Source organism: Apodemus sylvaticus, chromosome 15, assembly GCF_947179515.1.
Source record: "Apodemus sylvaticus chromosome 15, mApoSyl1.1, whole genome shotgun sequence".
Lineage (NCBI taxonomy): Eukaryota > Metazoa > Chordata > Mammalia > Rodentia > Muridae > Apodemus > Apodemus sylvaticus.
This window is the reverse complement of record NC_067486.1, coordinates 85,459,883-85,480,034: the sequence shown is the minus strand read 5'-3', so window position 1 is coordinate 85,480,034 and position 20,152 is coordinate 85,459,883. Positions and strand designations below refer to the sequence as shown.

Below are 20,152 nucleotides of genomic sequence, written 5' to 3'. Positions count from 1 at the left end.
AATGGATGGAACTAGAAAATATCATCTTGAGTGAGGCAACCCAATCAAAAAAGGACACACATGGTATGTACAAATTGACAAGTGGATATTAGCCCAGAAGCTCCCAATACCCAAGATACAATTCACAGACCACATGAAGCTCAAGAAGAATGAAGACCGAAGTGTGGGTGCTTCAGTTCTTCTGAGAAGGGAAACAAAATATTCACAGAAGCAAATATGTTGAAAAAGTGTAGAGCAGAGACTGAAGGAAAGGTCATCCAGAGACTACACCACCTGGAGATTCAGCCCATATACAGTCACCAAACCCTGACACTATTGCGGATGCCAAGAAATGCTTGCCGAAAGGAGCCTGATGTGGCTGTCCCCTGAGAGGCTCTGCCAGAGCCTTACAAAAACAGAGGCAGATGCTCATAGCCAACCATTGGACTGAGTGTGGGATACCCAATGGAGGACTTAGAGAAAGGACTATAGGACCTGAAGGGGTTTGCAACCTCATAAGAAGAACAACAATATCAACCAACCAGACCCCCCAGAGCTCCCAGGAACAAAGCCATAAACCAAACATGGCTCTAGCTGCTTGTGTAGCAGAGGACTGTCTTGTCAGGCATAAATAGGAGGAGAGGCCCTTGGTCTTATGAAGGCTTGATCGATGCCCTAATTTAGGGGAATTGATGGCAGGGAGGTGCGAGTGGGGTGGGTGGAGGAACACCCTCATAGAAGTAGGGGGAGCAAGAATGGGATAAGAACTTTCCAGGAGGTGGTGGGTGGGGTGGAGAAACTGGGAAAGGGGATAACATTGGAAATAGAAATGAAGAACACATCCAATAAAAATCTGTTTACTCATTTATGAATGTTAATATGTGTGCTTTCACATTACACACTAAAAACAACTAATTGCAACATTATCCAAGAACTAACTGCATTATCTAAGAACCATAGCACACTATCTGGCCCTTTAAAGGAACTGGGAGTTAGTGATGTATGCTTTTAGTTCCAGCACTTGGGAGACAGAGGCACGTGTGCTCACTCAGAATTCAAGGCCAGCCTGGTCTACATGGTGAGTTCTAGGACAGCCTGGGCTACAGAGTGAGTTCCAGGATATACAGAGAAATCCTGTCTCAAAAAACAAAGCAAAACAAAACAAAGCAACAAACAAAAACAGCCTGTCTGCCTCTATTACAGTTGAGGAAGAAGCTAGTATACCAGGTATATATGATGACGCAATTTGAATTTTATTTACATATGTGCAACCCTCTAATAACTCAATTTGAAATTAAGAAACATTTTTTTCACTGACTATGGATTAGAGAAATGCAAACAAGCAAGTAAGCAAACAAACAAACATCTCCATTAGCTCCATCATAGAAACAACTCTAAAAGAAACCAAAATTAAAAATGATAGCAACAACAAATCCCAAAGAGCTCCATACAGCTCACACAGAAACTGCAGTCACACAGGATTGCTGCAAAGCAGGAGGGCAAACCATGGGCTCAGCTAGGTCTTAGATAGTTTTCTATATGTTACCCTGCTGATTGCCAATAGATTGTCCATAGGATAGAGAGAGGGGTAGGGGAGACGGACTGACAAAGAGACAGAACTATTACCTGTGGTCTTTGATAAATCACTCTGGCATAGAAGCTGCAACGTGTAGTGCACTCATTAGTCTGCAAAGACATAGACTGAAAATATCACACAAAGCACATAGAAACAATACAAGTATTTAAAGAAGTTGTTAGAAACACGGTCATTACCTGGAGAATTTCTTTTAAGCAGCGGACAACTGGAGGCTGGTAAAGCTTAGAAATGTGGTCTCCTTCAATTGCATCCATTTGTCCCAGACTCGGATGTGCAGAGAAGATATAACAGAAGATAGGAGGAGGCAGATAAGTCTTTGTCTGTTTAGCATAAAGGAAAATGCAGAGTAAGAATGTCTTTTAAGGGGAATCAGTATCCCTGACCTCAAGCTTTACTACAGAGCAATAGTGTTAAAAACCGCATGGTATTGGGTACAGTGACAGGAGGTACATCAATGGAATAGAACTGAAGACCCAGAAATGAACCCACACACCTATGGTCACTTGATCAAGGAGCTAAAACCATCCAGTGGAAAAGACAGACTTTTCAACAAATGGTGCTGGTTCAACTGGAGGTCAGCATGCAGAAGATGCAAATTGATCCATTCTTATCTCCTTGTACTAAGCTCAACTCTAAGTAGATCAAGGACCTCCACATAAAACCTGACACACTGAAACTAATAGAAAAGAAACTGGGGAAGACCCTCGAGGACATGGGCACAGGGGAAATTTTCCTGAACAGAACACTAATAGCTTATGCTCTAAGATCAAGAATTGACAAATGGGACCTCAAAATTGCAAAGATTCTGTAAGGCAGAGGACACTGTCAATAGGACAAAACAGCAACGAACAAATTGGAAAAAGATCTTTACCAACCCTACATCTGACAGAGGGCTAATATCCAATATATACAAAGAACTCAAGAAGTTAGACTCCAGAGAGCCAAATGACCCTATTTAAAAAATAAACAGAGCTAAACAAAGAATTTTCACCTGAGGAATACTTAATGACTGAGAAGCACCTAAAGAAATGTTCAGTATCCTTAGTCATCAGAGAAATGCAAATCAAAACAATCCTGAGATTTCACCTCACACCAGTCAGATTGGCTAAGATCAAAAACTCAGGAGACAGCAGGTGTTGGTGAGGATGTGGAGAAAGAGGAACACTCCTCCACTGTTGGTGGGATTGCAAGCTAGTACAACCACTCTGTATATCAGTCTGGCGGTTCCTCAGAAAACAGGGCATGATACTACCGGAGGACCTTGTTATACCTCTCCTGGGCATATATCAAGAGGATCCCCCAGCATGTAATAAGGACACATGCTCCACTATGTTCATAGCAGCCTTATTTATAATAGTCAGAAGCTGGAAAGAAACTAGATGTCCCTCAACGGAGAAATGGATACAGAAAATGTGGTATATATACACAATAGAGTACTATTCAGCCATTAAAAAAAATGAATTCATGAAATTCTTAAACAAATGGATGGAAGTGGAGAATATCATTCTAAGTGAGGTAACCCAATCACAAAAGAACACACATGGTATGCACTCACTGATAAGCCCAGAAGCTTGGACTATCCGAGACACAATTCATATATCAATTGATGCCCAAGATGAAGGAAGAACAAAGTGTGGATGGATACTCTGGTCCTTCTTAGAAGGGGGAACAAATACCCACAGAAGAAGATACAGAGACAGAATGTGGAGCAGAGACTGAGGGAAAGACCATCCAGAGACTGCCCCACCTAGGGATCCCTCCCATATACAACTAAAAACCCAGATACTATTATCAATGCCCACAAGGAGTGTTGAGGAGCTGGGTATAGTTGTCACCTGGAAGGCTCTGCTAGTGCATGATAAATACAGAGGGGGACACTTTCAGCCAGGGGGAACTGAGCACCTGGTCCCCAATGGGGGAGCTAGAGAAAGGACCCAAGGAGCTGAAGGGGTTTGCAGCACCATAGGAGGAACAACAATATGAGCCATCCAGTACTCCCAGAGCTCCTAGGGACAAAACCATCAACCAGAGAGTACACATGGAGTTACCCATGGCTCCAGACACATAGGCAGCAGAGGATGGCCTTCTTGGAGGGAGGAGAGGTCCTTGGTCCTGGAAAGGCTCGATGCAGCAGTGTAGGGGAATACCAGGACAGGGAAGCAGGAGGAACAGGGGAGGGGAGACAGCTTATGGGGCTTGGGGGGGGGACCAGGAAAGGGGAAATCATTTGAAATGTAAATAAAGAATATATCTGATTAAAAGAAAAGAAAGTGAATTTACATTAAAAACTGTCTTTTAAAAGATTGAAAAATACTATTACCATAAGTTCTTTAGTATACATATGTTTATGCTTGGCTTGATGGTACAGGCCTATGATTTCAGCTTGAGCAGCAGAAACACAAGGATCACAAGTTCAAGGCTTGCCCAGGCTACAGGAAGACTTCATGGACAGTCTTCTCCATTCAGTGCGACCTGTATAACTCAGTGGTAAAGAACTTACCCAGGATTAAGAGGACCCTAGCTTTAATTCCTGAGACTGGAGTGAACACGCACGCATGGACACACGCACAATTTGCTTTTGGATGTATAGTCTCAAGGGAAGGTTAGATAAGAAATGGGTTATTTTGTGTATTGGGCAGACCAAGTAAGAATACTCTGCATAGATTTAAGATTTCATTTTAGATTTAGTCTTCACACCAGACATAGTAGCATAAACCTATAATTTCAACTCTTGGGAGGGAGAAGAAGGGGCTTTCTAAGATACTTCCTAAGGCCCAGTGTCAAAACAAAAACAGAAGGAGAAGAAATTTATTCTTCAGACTATACTGAAAGTACTATTTCAGGGTTGTGTCTTCTTCTACAGTCTGCAGACAGGCATTTTTGAGAAGGATTATGCTCTCTGGCACATACTCACATGTCATATATGTAGCACCCTGGTAAAAAGCCAGCTATGAGAAGCTAGGGAGATGGCTCAGTAGGGCAAGTTCTTGCTACAAAGTTCAGTTCTCCAGAACCCACAAACAAGAGGAATGGAGACAGAAGGACCCTAAAGGCTCACTTTCCAGGCATTCTAATCAAAATGGTGGGCTTCAGGTTTGAGCAAGATCTTCCTTCAAACACCTGACGTGGAGAAGCAACTAAAGAAAGATATTCTGACCTCGAGCTTTGGCCTCCAGATAGACCTGTTAGATGCATGTGTGGCCATTTCTTCACAAGGTGGTAAGGAAAAGGGAGTTTTCTGCTGACTATCTGTGGATCTAGTGTATGTCCCAACTGCTAACTAAGTGCAAAGAAATGGGAAAGATGTGGTGTCTGCTTCCAAATGAGGCTATCTAGGAATCTGACTTACAGATCATGGTTGAGTTTGGTGGTCCACACTTCCCGAATGAGGCTATCTAGGAATCTGACTTGCAGATCATGGATGAGTGTGGTCCACACTTGCAATCACAATACTTGGGAAGCTGAAGCATCTGGATGGTTTTGAGTTTAAGGTCAGTATAGGCTCCAGAGTGAGGCCAAAATGCAAAAATATATATTTTTCACAAAAAACTGAAATATAAACAAAAATTTATCAAGAATTTACCAGAGAAACAGGAAAAAACCATGAGAATGTTGGCAGGAGAGGAGCTGCAGCCACGGTTCTAGATGGCATTCATACATCACTCCAGACAAGGGACTAGCTGCAGAGCTCCTGTTGCCCAAGAACGACATGGGCTGTATGACTTCAGTGGGAGTACGTAAGTCCATTCCTGAGAAGGGCAGGTGTCTGTGCACACAGGGCTTTTCCAAGGCGGGGCTTACCTCTCCACTGGGCTGGCCACAGGAAGGCTCAGTAAGAGGTATCAGTGGGGGCCACAAACTGTCAATTAAACTGAAGAGCCCTGGTGCCCTGAAACAAGAAGAGACACTGTTGGAGGAATTCATCAACAAACATTTGCCAATAAAGTACCAAACAGCAAGCTATTTAGGAACTTAAAGAAGACAGTTCTTTATACTGTGATGAACCTGCATGCGGCATGTCATCACTAAAATGGATATGCAGAAAACACTTGAAGAGCAGGCAGGCACACCTTGACACCAGTGCATGGAGCCTAAGGATAGGAAGATTAAGAATTTGAAGAAATCCCTGCTAAATGGAAAGCAGTGACTAAAAGATTAAAATTGTTTTGAGCGGTTATCTGAGAAGGGTTTGGAGGCAATATTTGTATTTCCCTTTGGATTGGTGTGTGTGTGTGTGTGTGTGTGTAAGTACATATATAATTTTGTTTAATACAAAATTATAAAACATTTATAGATAAAATATATTACCATGTATGCCTTATATATAATTATCACTACTCTTGACACTGTACATGTCTATGTGGGTGCATGTGCCACAGTGACAAGTAGTTTTACCCAGTTTTTTTAAGTTTTTTTGTTTTTTTTTTATTGATATTCACTCCTGCGACTGAGCCAGGAACGCAGAAAACACCCCAGTGTAAGATCACTTGGGACCCAGTGCGCCAGGGCCCCACCTGCACCCAGGAGCTGGGCAGCGCCACAGTCATCTGTGCACCTACACTGACAGGGGACATCTGCCCTGCAAGGAGTCCTGCATTTAGAGGGAGTCCCATGTTTAGAGGTGAGGCCGCCATCTTTGCTCCTGTGACAGAGCAGGCAGGTGCAGCCAGGTACGCAGGGAACACCTGAGTGTAAGATCAGTTGGGACACAGTCCACCAGGGCCCCACCTGTACCACAGTCATCTGTGCACCTATCCTGCCAGGGGACATCTGCTCTGCAGTGAGTCCCACGGTTAGAGGTGAGGCCACCATCTTCACTCCTGCAACTGAGTGGGTTGTTACAGCCAGGAACGCAGCAAACACTGAGTGTAAAATCACTTGGGACTCGGTCTGCCAGGGACCCACCTGTACCCAGGAGTTGGGCAGCTCCATAGCACTCTGTGCCAGGGGAGAGCCAGTCACCCAGGGGTGCTGAGACAGGCTTGCAGGCACACAGGAGGGACAAGCACCAGCCAGAGACAGCAGGACAAACTAACACCAGAGATAATGTTACTAACTGAAATCAAGGCAACACTGTACCATCCAACCCAATTCTCCCAAAACAGCAAGCCCTGGATACCCTAACACACAAAGCAAAGATTTGGATTTAAAATCACAGGTCATGATGCTGATGGAGGGCTTCAAGAAGGACACAAATAACTCACTTAAAGAAATACAGGAGAACACAAGTAAACAGGAAGAAGCCCTTAAAGAACTACAGGAAAACACAACAAAACAGGTGAAGGAGTTGAACAAAACCATCCAGGATCTAAAACTGGAGGCAGAAACAATAAAGAAATCACAAAGGGAAACCACTCTAGACATAGAAAACCTAGGAAAGAAGTCAGGAGTCATGGATCCAAGAATCAACAACAGAATACAAGAGATAGAAGAGGGAGTAGAAGCAGGATGATCAGATGTTTAAATGAGTTTTACACTAGCTTGCACTAAATGACCTTGACCAAAAACAAACAAACAAACAAGCAATCTAAAAATTTAACACAAACCCCATCAAAATTCCAACACAATTATTCACAGACATGTAAAGAACAATTCTCATTTTCATATGGAAAAACAAAAAACCCAGGATAGTGAAACAATTCTTGGATATATTCTTTATTTACATTTCAAACATTATCCTCTTTCCCAGTCCCCACCCCCCTTCTGGAAACCCCATATCCCATCCTCCCTCCCCCTGCTTCTATGAGGGTGTTCCTTCACCCACCTACTCCCACCTCTCTGCCCTCAATACCCCTATGCTGGGGCATCTATCATTTTGGTCCTTCATAGGATCAACGACCTCTCCTTCCATTGATGCCTGACAAGACAAACCTGTACTTCAAATGCTGCTGGAGCCATGTGTACCCTTATTCCCTGGGTAAGGAGCTCTGGGGGTGTGGGGATTCTGGTTGGTTGATATTGTTGTTCTTCATATGAGGTTGCAAATCCCTTCATCTCCTTTATATATTCTTTATTTACAGTCCTTTCTCTAACTCCTCCATTGGGGACCCTGTGCTCAGTCCAATGGCTGGCTGCAAGCATCCACCTCTGTATTTGTAAGGCTCTGGCAGAACATCTCAGGAGACAGCCCTATCAGGCTCCTCTCAGCAAGCATTTCTTGGCCTCCACAACAGGATCGGGGTTTGGTGATTGTTTATGAGATGAATCCCCAGATAGGACAGTCTCTGGATGGCCTTTCCTTCAGTCTCTCCTGCACACTTTATCTCCATATTTGCTCCTGTGAGTATTTTGTTCCCCTTCTCAGAAGAACTGAAGCACCCACTCTTTGGTCTTCCTTCTTCTTGAGCTTCATGTAATCTGTGCATTGTATCTTGGGTATTGGGAGCTTTTGGACTGATATTCACTTATCAGTGAGTACATACCATGTGTGTTCTTTTGTGATTGAGTTATCTCAATCAGGATGATATTTTCTAGTTCCATCCATTTGCCTAAGAATTTCATGAATTCATTGTTTTTAATAGCTGAATAATAATACTCCATTGTGTAAATATACCACAGTTTCTGTATCCATTCCTCTGTTGAAGGACATCTGGGTTCTTTCCAGCTTCTTTCTGGCTATTATAAATAAGGCTGCTATGAACATAGTGGAGCATGTGTCCTTATTACATGTTGGAGCATCTTCTGGGTATATGCCCAGGAATGGTATAGTGGTGCTATGTCCAATTTTCTGAGGAACCGCCAAACTGATTTCCAGAGTGGTTGTACCAGCTTGTATTCCCACCAGCAGTGGAAAAGTGTTGCCCTTTTTCCACATTCTCGCCAGCATCTACTGTCTCCTGAGTTTTCCAAAGAGGCTCTGCAGGTGCCTGACAAATATACAGTAGATGCTCTCAGCCAATAGTTGGATTGAGCACAGGGTTCCCAATGGAGGAGCCAGAGAAAGGACCCAAGGAGTTAAAGGGGTTTGCAGCCCCATAGGAGGAACGACAATATGAATCAACCCCCAGAGCTCCCAGGGACTAAACCACCAACCAAAGAGTACATGTGGAGGGACTCATGGCTCCAGCCACATATGTAGCAGAGGATGGCCTTGTTGGATATCAATGAGAGGAGAGGCCTTTGGTCCTGAGAAGGCTCGATGCCCCAGGATAGGGGGATGCCAGAACAGGGAAGCAGGACTGGGTGGGTTGGTGAGCAGGGGAGGGGGGATGGGACTGGGGGTTTTCGGAAGGGAAACAAGGAAAGAGGACACCATTTGATATGTAAATAAAGACAATATCCAAGAAAAAAAAAAGAAAAAACCAAGTATCTTCTAACTGTTAAAAAAGATGTTTTCTATATATCATAATTGGACAAATTAATTATTTTGACCTACATTTTTAGAAACAATCATATTTTGCTAAGGTTTATAAGTAGTGTATTTTGTGAAAGTTTAGGAGAGTTGCTAACAAACAAAGTAAGGGGCATAAAAGACGCACTACCTTGTTTTCTGGGCTATGGGTGGATGACCAACAGTGGATGATGTCACTAATAGGCAATTATAACATCCAACATTCCAAAAGTATTTAGTAATTTGTTTTCAAGAAACACAGCTTCCAAAAGAACAAAAAGATACTCCAAATATTTATTTGGATGGCTGCAGGCCAAAGCAAAGTGAAATGCATAAAATAAAGAAATGAGTCTTAACTCCTAAAAGTATCAAATATTTTGCCAGCAAGTAAAATATGGAACAGGATTCAAACATTTTTTGGTAAGGCTGTATATACATAGAGAGTCCTCGCTGAGCATGAGTGACAGCTGGGGCAGATTACGTGCTGATGGATTATCTGGATCACTGACACTCCCTATGGGAAGCCTAGTTCCCAGAGTAACACATAAGAGCCGTGTTAACTGTTAAGTACATATATAGCATGATGGTGGAAGAACATCAATTCTACACAGGTGAAGATACCTGCTCTCAGGCCTGGCTATGACTATCTGTATCAGAATTTCAACATTGTGTTCCCACAGTCTCTAGCCTAAGGGGCTCTCTGGGCTATCATGAGCCGGGTTCAGGACTGAGTCATGAGGCACTCTTACCAGAGCAGCCTTGCTGGAGTGAGTCTAATGGTAGATATTTGACCTAACTACTCTGTCTTCAAAGTTCTGATTTGAGAAGTGTTGATACAAATATTCTAGTTAGGACTGAAGTCGGGGTCAGCTTTAGTAAGAATGGGGTTCATATACCCAGTCAAGCTTGCCTTATGTGTAGATATGCTTTCCAAACTCCTGAGCAAATAAATCTTCACTTTCACCCCAGAATCATACAATGTAATTGCATTATAATATAGGAATACAAAAAAGGAGGTAATTGCAATTAAGACACATATGTATAACAGATAGAATACTCTTATACCTGCGAAGTTTATCCTACAGCAGATCTGTTTATGGAATATAATTCTTCCAGGTCCATAAACTCTCAAACAGAGCCGTCACTCATCTGAAAAGTGTTACAGTAAGGGCTGACAGGACAGAGACTCAGCTACCAGGAAATGGTGAATGTTCATGATTTAGAATGGTCACACTGGGGGGTCATCATGCAAATGATTCAGAATGCTACTGACTTGTAACGGGCTTACTGTAATTATACTAGAAGCTCAGGTGTTACTATAATTAAATAATTATCAATAATGAAGGAGTAATATGTGACTTGAAGAAAGATAACAGTGAGTTTGAGAACCCCAGATTTATTATTTATAGTATTTAATTATATCATAGGATACTTTTTTTTTTTTGGATTTGGTTTTTTCGAGACAGGGTTTCTCTGTGTAGCCCTGGCTGTCCTGGAACTCACTCTGTAGACCAGGCTGGCCTCGAACTCAGAAATCCGCCTGCCTCTGCCTCCCAGAGTGCTGGGATTACAGGCGTGTTCCACCACTGCCCGGCGGGATACTTTTTTTAAAAAAGGTTTCTTCATAGATATGCCCTTTGGTGAGACAGAGGCATGCATCTTACAGCCAATTGTGCTGGATAGTTTTATGTCAACTTGACACAGACTACAGTCATCTATCTGCAAGGAGGGAACTTCAACTAAGAAAATGCTTCCAGGGTTGGAGAGCTAGCTCAGTAGTTAAGAGTACTTGTTATTCTTGCAGAGGACTGGATTTGATTCTCAATATCCACAAGGCAGTTCACAACTGCCTGTAACTCCAGTTACAGGGGATCTGATGCCTGCTTTTGACCTCCTTGTGCGCATGGTACACACAGATCCATGCAGGCAAAATACTTTTATCTGTCAAATAATAAAATGAATTTAAAAAAAAAAAAAGAAAAAGGAAAAGGAAAAAAAGTGCTTCTATAACGCTGGGCTACAGGTAACCATCTGGGGCACTGATGGGGGACAGCCCAGCAGTCCCTGGGTTGGTCCTGGGGTCTGAAGGAAAGCAGACCGAGGAAGCCATGGGAACAACCAGTAAGCAGCAGCCCTCCATGGCCTCTGCAGGCTCCTGCCTGTGCTTCCCGCCCTGCTTGAGTCCCTGCCCTCACTGCTCTTGATGACGAGCACCTACATAGAACCCTTCCCACCCCAGGTGCTGTGGATACTGGTGTCTCAGCACAGGGACAGTAACCCCAACTAAGACAACAACTATCATCAAATTGGATTTGTGGCACAAACTATAGAAGAAATCCATGTCCAGTGCTACAAACCTTGCACAGATCTTACTGCTTTCATTTTGCTAAGCAGATGTGTTATCAAACTGCTTAGTAACATTTATATTCATCCAGTAGACAACTGTTATGTAGGCAGAAATTAAGGTAGACACAAGTAACAAGCCACAGTGTTGAGTGCTCTTATCTAAATCGGACTTTAATGTCCCCCCATATTCACGGAAGAGGAGACACACAGGTTGTGGGGTGGGGAGGAGTGCGGTGAAATGTTGCCTTCTGGATATGACACAGCCTTGTACTTCTGAATGTACAGCAGCACAGACCTGAGATTAAGTCGTTAGTAAGATGAGTGAGTGCTCCAGAGGGCAGCACTAGTTGGAGTCACTGGGGAGCGGGAGCCCTTAGGATAGGAAGGAAAGGTGTTGGGACTGTCTGAGGGCCAGAGTGGAGATTAGAGGAGCATATGATCAAGGTACAATTTATCAACTTGACAAAAAATAAGTTAAAAATACTTAAAGAAGAAAAACCGTGTTCCTTATTCCTTCTAATGTACAGAACAAAATGATTACCGGTGAAGTAAGAACCATGGTTTGGACAGTCACTACGACATTTCCCACTGTTCAAGATGAGATGCCACAGCACGTGCCACATAACAAGATCTCAAGTAGCCTAAACTGGCCTCAAACCATGTAACTGATGATGGCTTTGAACGTCTGATCTTCCCATCTCTACCTCTTAAATTCTGGGATTACAGAGGTATGCCATCACACTCATAAAAAAAGCATTAATACTTGACAATTTAAAACAGTTTTGCTGATTTCAACACTCAGGGAGCAGAGGCAGGTAGATTTCTGCGAGTATTAGGCCAACTTGGTTTACATATATAAGAGTTCTAGGTCAACCAGGACTACCTAGTGAGATCCTGTCTCAAAGGGGGAAAAACATTTTATGCCTTTTCATTGAGTTAGAATTTTATGTACCTGCACTATTAAACAGGTTTTGTTTTGTTTTGTTTTTTTACAGTCATAGTTTAGAAAACTATAGAAAAGAAATCTTCAATTACAGGGTCAAGAAGTAAAATATACATACAACTTTTAAACATTTTTGTTTCTGTTTTCTGTTTCCCTTTATTATGACTTAAATGGTCAGATTTCATCAGTTGGTTCCAAGATGCTGAAAGTTCTTGCCAGCCAGGGTAGGGCCAGTGGGAAAATCTGGACTGATAGAAGGCTTTCCTTCTGACCTAGGTTTCTAGTTAAACAACTAGGTAAAAACTAATCCTGAATAGTTATTGTGGCAAATTTTGCTATCCTTAAGCTATCTTAACTTGAATCAGTATTCAAAGAGGTGAAAATAATATTACCAGAATATATTAATTTCTAGAAATGAGAGGACTTTAAAAAACTAAAGATTTAGATAATAGTATATTTGTGGAACAAATATAAATGTTAACAACAATTGTCTTACTTAGGTTTCCACTGATATGAAGATACACCATGACCAAGGCAAATCTTATAAAGGCAAACACTTAATTGGGGCTGGTTTATAGGTTCAGTCCATGATCATCAAGGTGGGAAGCAAGTCAGCATTCAGGCAGGCATGGCGCTAGAAGAGCTGAGAGTTCTACATTTTTATCTGAAGGCAGCTAGGAGAAGACTGTCTTCAAGGCAGCTAGGAAGAGGGTCTCAAAGCCCATGCCCACAGTGACACACCTCCTCCACCAAGGCCACGCCTCCTAACAGTGCCACTCACTGGGCCAAGCACATTCAAACCACCACAACTAATATTTTTACTAGAGACATTTCACTTCATACATGTGATATACTGCTCTTATCTGTTTTCTTTTAATTTCAACAAAATATTAATCAGAAGGGTGTTTAATTATTTTGATTATCAATTATGTTTCTCTAGGGATACTGTATGGTCACTTAACTACCAGTCTTACTTTAGAGTCCAAGTATGAGCAATCCTGACTTAAGGTCTTAATAAAAATCTGAGATAAAAGACAAAAAGTTGGCTTTTTATTTGTTATTATGTAACACCTTCCAGCATGTTCTTACCTTCCTCTTGTAGCTTTCTGTAGAACCTTCACTCCTGACATGCTGCAGGTCCTCCCTTCTAACTGTCTGTTCTTCCAGAGGGCGCTGTTCAAGTACACTTCTCCGAACATCCCACAGGCATCCTGCACTAGAAGGCAGGACCTGCAAAAAGCAGCATATTTATTTTCTAATTAAGAATCTTCTTCCCCAAAACTCTACCAAAGTCACCTTCATAATAATGAGTAAGGGCAAATGAGGTTGGATTCAAGTACACTGCTTTTTTTTAAATGTGTGTGTGTGTGTGTGTGTGTGTGTGTGTGTAATAGCATACACATATACACATGAAGGTCAGAAGACAACTTGTGGGAGGTGGTTGTCTCCTCTCATCATGCTGGTCCTGATGACTGAACTTAAATTGTCAGGTTCCACAGCAGCAGCTGCTTTTGCCCTCTGAACCATTTTTCGAAACTTTGTTTTGATTTTCTACATGCAAGTATTTAGATCACTAGCCACAAAACACAGTAGACAAAAATGTTTCTCAGCATGCATCCCCAGCCATTATGGTTGGAAAGCTGATAGAGATTATTGCCCTCCAAAGAGCACATGTCATTTTCCTCACTTTTGTCCTCTGCCCTTCTCAACAGTGAGAAGAGCTTCAGTACACAATGTTGAGAACGATAAAGTGAAAGTTCACTGAGAAGTCACAAAAATCATAGACATGCATATTTCCCAAAAAGAAAGATCAAGGTCATTCTTAGATAGGGCTTCTACTGCTGTGATAAAACCTCATGACCAAATGCAACATGGAAAGGAAAAGTATTATTTCATCTTACACTTCTAGGTAACAGTCTACCATGGAAAGAAGTCAGGGCAGGAACTCAAGATAGGAACATGTAGGAAGGAACTGAGGAGAGGTCATGGAGGTACTGGCTTACTTCTGATGTCTTACTCAGTCTGCTTTCCTATGGAACCTGGAGTTACCTGCACAGGGATGACACTGACTGCAGTGGAACTTTCTGTGTCAATCACTAGTGAACAAAATACACCATAGCATTGCCTATGAAGGGAGTTGGGACTTTTCAGAATCCATAGTTGAGGCAGCAAGCAGACTAGAGCCGGGGCACACTGGATAAGCTTGAAGCAAGGTTGTGGTTGAGCCATTCCACAAACAGACTGGCCATAAAAGATAAGGGGCATGCCTGGGAAAACTCCTATGGGTCATACACTATCTGGACTGGAGCCTCCTGCCTTTTGTCCCTTAGATGCAGTTTACTAACGTCAAAGTGACCTTCCTGCTAACAAAAATAAACCACCCTCCTACATTGCCATTGCCGACAGCCCGATCTGCACTTATGCAAACAAAACAAAACAAAACAAAACAAAACACCCCGCGCGCCAGAATCCCCCGCCAATGTCTGAATCAGCAAATCATGTGTAACTGTGCCAAACCCCCTGACAACCCCCCTGACTTTTCGTATATAAACCCCTAACTTTTAAGCCTCAGGGTCGACTCCTCTGTCTCCTGTGTAAGATACGTGTCGGCCCAGAGTTCTGATAATAAACTACCTCATGCGTTTGCAACAAGTCCGTCTCTCGCATTTCCTTGGGTGTACACTATCCCGAGAATGGAATGGGGGTCTCCCCAAAAGGAGGTCCTAAACCTACAGGCCAATGTTATGGAGGCATTGCCTCAATTAAGATTCCCTCCTTTTGAGCTATGTCTAGGTTTATGCCAAGTTGACAAAAGCAATGAGACAATGCTCAAACTAGAAGCCATGTGGATATGACATATAGCCAGGGACAAAATAGGATGATCCTCCCAATTTTAAGTTCAGAGGCAAGCATTCATAGAAGCCCATTATAAATGAGCTTCTGTTGTGGATGGGCTTGGTGCTGTTCTTGTGAACCAGTCCCCTAATGAATAAAGGAGCCCATCACTGGGCGAGTAGGCGGGACTTTCAGGTTGGATGAAGGGAGAGAGGAAGCAGGAGAGAGAGACTTCCCATTGGAATCCAGACAGCAGAGGGGAAAGATGCAGCTGCTACTGTCTCCTATTATCATGGAGGATCAGATTTTAACAAGGCTTACAAAATTAGGATTTAGTTGTTGCACCCAGAGACTGCATTACATTGTTTCTAAACTATTGTGTTGCGTTTTCCTTCATGAAGCGGCTCATCTGAGTTCAAGAGAGAAAGGTATGGCAGTCAAGCGTGGGTTTGCTTGAGCTTCTCCATGAAGGCCATGGGGGATTTACAGCAAGGTGTTGGTGTGGTAGTGACCTGGCACTGGGAACCTAAGGAGCTGGGTGGAGACGTTTTGGGAGCTCTGGGCCAGTGAACCTCCCAATCTCCAGTGCATGGCCTGCCCAGGCTGCCAGGGCAGAGAGTTAGAGGCACAAGCACAGGAACATGCTGGTTCTACTTTTTTAAATATTTCCCACAAGTTTCTAATTTTTTTTACTTTTACTTTCACCTTAGGTAAACAAAGATCAACTTGAAGTAACATATTCTCAAAAATGATTTCATGGAGTATAAAAAATTGTCAGTATTCATTGCTATATAAAGGAAAATACTAGATGCAAACAAAATAATGATGCAAAAGACAACACCTCTAGACCCCAAAAGCTCCATTAAGAGGAACAAAAACTCTAGGGTCTATGATGAAACCCCATGTGCAGGGCAAAAGCTCTATACTCCCTGAGGTCTTATTTATAAGGAGAAAACCTCTGGATTCCATGATGAAGCCTCATCCACATGGGAAAACATTTAGATTCCCCTATGAAGTCTCATCCACAGCAACAGAAATTCTACAGCAGTGGTTATCAGGCTTCCTAACACTGTAACCCTTTAATTTTGTGGTGATCTCAACCATAAAATTACTTTCATTGCTACTTCATAACTGTAACTTTGCTACTGTTTTGAATTGTAATGTAAATACTGGATATATGACCCTGTGAAAAGAGTTGTTGGACCTCAAAGATTGAGAAATGCTGCTCTAGATTCCATTAAGAAGCCCATTTGCTTTGCAGTAGAAAAATCAATGAAAATCCTGGAAATAAATGTAGTCATATTAAAATAATTAAAAACAAAAAATAAGTGAGTCTATGGAAAAAAGTCTGAGGAACAGAACTACTGAGGGATTGTAATGCTAAATTCACAAGAATGAAAGTTCATAACTTTTAAAAAAGTAAATTCACAAAAATATTAATATGACAGAAGGTATAAAAATGGACTGGCAGATATGACAAAGCAAACAGAATTTCAGAAACTAAAGTCACATTTATTCACATAGCAAACTCACTCATTTGAGTGTGGGAAATCGCTACATGCATCCATACAGTGTGCTTAAGGGATTGGGGTATATGTGGGGATGTTGCCAGAACTTAGTTTGCAAGTTGAGAGAGTAAACATAAGAAGGGTAGCAACAGTGGTCAGGACGAGACGAGCCCACTCCAGTGGGGTTCCCGAGAGCAAGTGCACAGGGACTGTAGTCACTTTTTTATTATTTTTATTGGTTATTTTATTTGTTTACATTTCAAATGTCCCCTTTCTCAGTTTCCCTTCTGCAAGCCCCCTATCCCTCTCCTGCCTCTATGAGGGTGCTCCTCACCGCCCTACCATTCCCACCCACCCACCAGCTCCTACCTCACTGCCCTAGCATTCCCCTATGCTGGGGCATTAAGTGTCCACAGGACCAATGGCCTCCCCTCCCATTGATGGCAGATAAGACAATCCTCTGCTACATTTGCAGGTGGAACCATGGGTCACTCCATGTGTACTCTTTGGTTGGTGGTTTAGTCCCTGCGAGCTCTGGAGAGTCTGATTAGTTGATATTGTTGTTCCTCCTATGGGGCTCCAAACCCCTTCAGCTCCTTCAGTCCTTTTCCTAACTCTTCCCTTGGGCTCCCTGTGTTTGGCTGCAAGCATCCACATCTACACTGGTCAGGCCAGAGGCTGACCAGGCTCCTGTCAGCAAGGGCTTCTTGGCATGAGCAGTAGTGTCTGTGTTTGGCGTCTGCATGTGGGATGGATCCCAGGTGGGGTACTCTCTGGGTGGACGTTCCTTTAGTCGCTGCTCCACTCTTAGTTCCAGTATTTCCTTTAGACAGGAACAATTCTGGGTTAAAATTTTTGAGATGGGTGGGTGGCCCCTTTCTTCAACTGGGGGCTGTGCCTATCCACTGGATATGATCTCTACAGGTTCTATCTCCCCTGTGTTGGGTATTTCGGCTAATGTCATCTCTGTTGGGTCCTTGGGACCACATGATCATCTCATTAGATGCTGAAAAAGCCTTTCACAAAATAAAACACTCCTTCATGTTAAAAGTCTTGGAAAGATCGGGAAATCAAGGTACATACTTAACAATAATAAAAGCAATATACAGCAAACCAATAGCAAATATCAAACTAAATGGAAACTTGATGCAATGCTTCAAATAAAGGACTAGGCAAGGCTGCCCACTCTCTCCATACCTATTCAATATAGTACTTGAAGTTCTAGCTAGCCCAATTAGACAACAAAAGGATGTCAAGGGGATACAAATTGGAAAGAAAGAAGTCAAAATATCAGTATTTGCAGATTATATTATAGTTAAGTGACCTCAAACATTATTCCTAAACCTAATAAACAACTTCAACAAAGTGACTGGATATAAAATTAATTCAAACAAATCAGTAGCATTCCTCTACTCATAGGATAAAAGGGCTGAGAAAGAAATTAGGGAAACAAGATCCTTCACAATAGTCACAAATGATACAAAATACCTTGGTGTGACTATAATCAAGCAAGTGAAAAATCTGTACAATAAGAACTTCAAGTCTCTGAAGAAAGAAATCGGAGGAGACCTTGAAGATGGAAAGATCTCTCATGCTCATGGATTGGCAGGATTAACATAGCAAAAGAGTGGTCATCTTACCAAAAGCAATCTACAGATCGAATGCAATTCCCATAAAAATTTGACCTCAATTCTTCACAGAGATAGAAAGAACAATTCTCAAATTTATCTGGAATAACAAAAAAATCCAAAAACAAACAAAAAAAACCAAACAAACAAACCCAGGATATTGAAATTTCTCTCAACAATAAGAGAAGTCATTGGGGAATCCCCATCGCTGACCTCAGGCTGTACTACAGAGTACACTGACTGAGTAGAGCAACTGAAAGGCAGAATGTCCTAACACACAGGGCAAGTAGACTGTGATATAAGGACGGAGCACACAAGACAGTGCTACCACAGGGAACACAGAACATAATAACAAGATTCTTAAAAGCAAGAAGCAGATGCCAACTTGAAAGAATATCTACTAGAATAGAAATTTAATTTATAGCTACTTTCTTTTTTATGCTTTAAAATTTATTTACATTATTGAACACATTTTTCACACAATATATTCTTTTTATATTAGATATTTGCTTTATTTACATTTTAAACGGTATCCCCTTTCCAAGTTACCCCTCCAAAATGCCCTTATCCTATCCCCCTCCTTCTGCTACCCCCCCATTTCCTGACTTTCATTGCCCTAATCTATGGAATTGAGCCTTCAGAGGACCAGTGGAGGTCCTTGATCCACTTGGACTTGAACTTTGTACAGGGAGATAAGAATGGAATAATTTACATCATTCTACATGTTAACTGCCAGTTGACCCAGCACCATTTGCTGAAAATGCTGTCTTTTATTCCACTGAATGGTTTTAGCTCCTTTGTCAAAGATCAAGTGACCATAGGTATGTGGGTTCATTTCTGGGTCTTCAATTCTATTCCATTGATCTTCCTGCCTGTCTCTGTGTCAATAACATACAGTTTTGATCACTATTGCTCTGTAGTAGAGCTTGAGGTCAGGGATCATAATTCCACCAGAAGTTCTTTTATTTTTGAGAATAGTTTTGCTATTCTGGGTTTCTTGTTATTCCAGATAAATTTTGAAATGGCTCTAACTCTATGAAGAATTGAATTGAAATTTTAATGGGATTGCATTGAATCTGTAGATTGCTTTAGGCAGGATGGCCATTTTTACTATATTAACCCTGCCAAACCATGAGCATGGGAGATCTTTCTATCTTCTGAGATCCTCTTCAATTTCTTTTTCCAGAAACTTGAAGTTCTTGTTGTACAGATCTTTCACTTACTTGATTAGAGTCACACCAAGGTATTTTATGTTATTTGTGACTATTGTGAAAGGTGTCATTTCCCTAGTTTCTTTCTCAGCCTATTTACCTTTGAGTATAGGAAGGATATTGATTTGTTTGAGTTAATTTTATATCCAGTCACTTTGTTGAAGTTGTTTATGAGGTTTAGGAATGTTTGAGGTCACTTAAGTATACTATCATATCATCTGCAAATAGTGATATTTTTTGACTTCTTCCTTTCCGATTTGTCCTTTTGACCTCCTTTTGTTGTCTAAATGGTCTAGCTAGAACTTCAAGTACTATATTGAATAGGTATGGAGAGAGTGGGCAGCCTTGTCTAGTCCTTGATTTCAGTGGGATTGCTTCCAATTTCTCTCAGTTTAGTTTGATGTTGGCTACTGGTTTGGTGTATATTGTTTTTACTATGTTTAGGTATGGCCCTTGAATTCCTGATCTTTCCAAGGCTTTTATCATGATAAAGTGTTCGATTTTGTCAAATGCTTTCTCAGCATCTAATGAATGATTATGTGTTTTTTTTTCTCCTTTGAGTTTGTTTATGTAGTGGATTATACTGATGGATTTCCATATATTGAACCATCGCTGCATCCCTGGGATAAAGCCTACTTGATCGTGGTGAATGATGGTTTTGATGTGTTCTTGGATTAAGTTGTCAAGAATTTTATTGAGTATTTTTGCATCAATATTCATAAGGGAAGTTGGTCTAAAGTTCTCTTTCTTTGTTGGGTCTTTGTGTGGTTTAGGT

At 41.7% G+C, this 20,152-nt stretch overlaps 1 protein-coding gene across 4 annotated transcripts in view; it reads right to left on the bottom strand.

Annotated features, from left to right (window-relative positions):
• The window catches only part of Spidr (scaffold protein involved in DNA repair), a 220,384-nt gene that overhangs the window by 20,265 nt on the left and 179,967 nt on the right, over positions 1-20,152 (bottom strand). For 2 of the 4 annotated variants that reach the window (XM_052157865.1, XM_052157868.1), the window contains 4 exons: positions 13,285-13,425; positions 5,378-5,465; positions 1,753-1,896; positions 1,606-1,665 (listed from right to left, as the gene is read on the bottom strand). In XM_052157865.1, the coding sequence (XP_052013825.1) occupies positions 1,606-1,665; positions 1,753-1,896; positions 5,378-5,465; positions 13,285-13,425 (433 nt within the window). The remainder of the gene's footprint in view (positions 1-1,605; positions 1,666-1,752; positions 1,897-5,377; positions 5,466-13,284; positions 13,426-20,152) is intronic. The other 2 variants (XM_052157866.1, XM_052157867.1) reach the window with 2 other exon arrangements.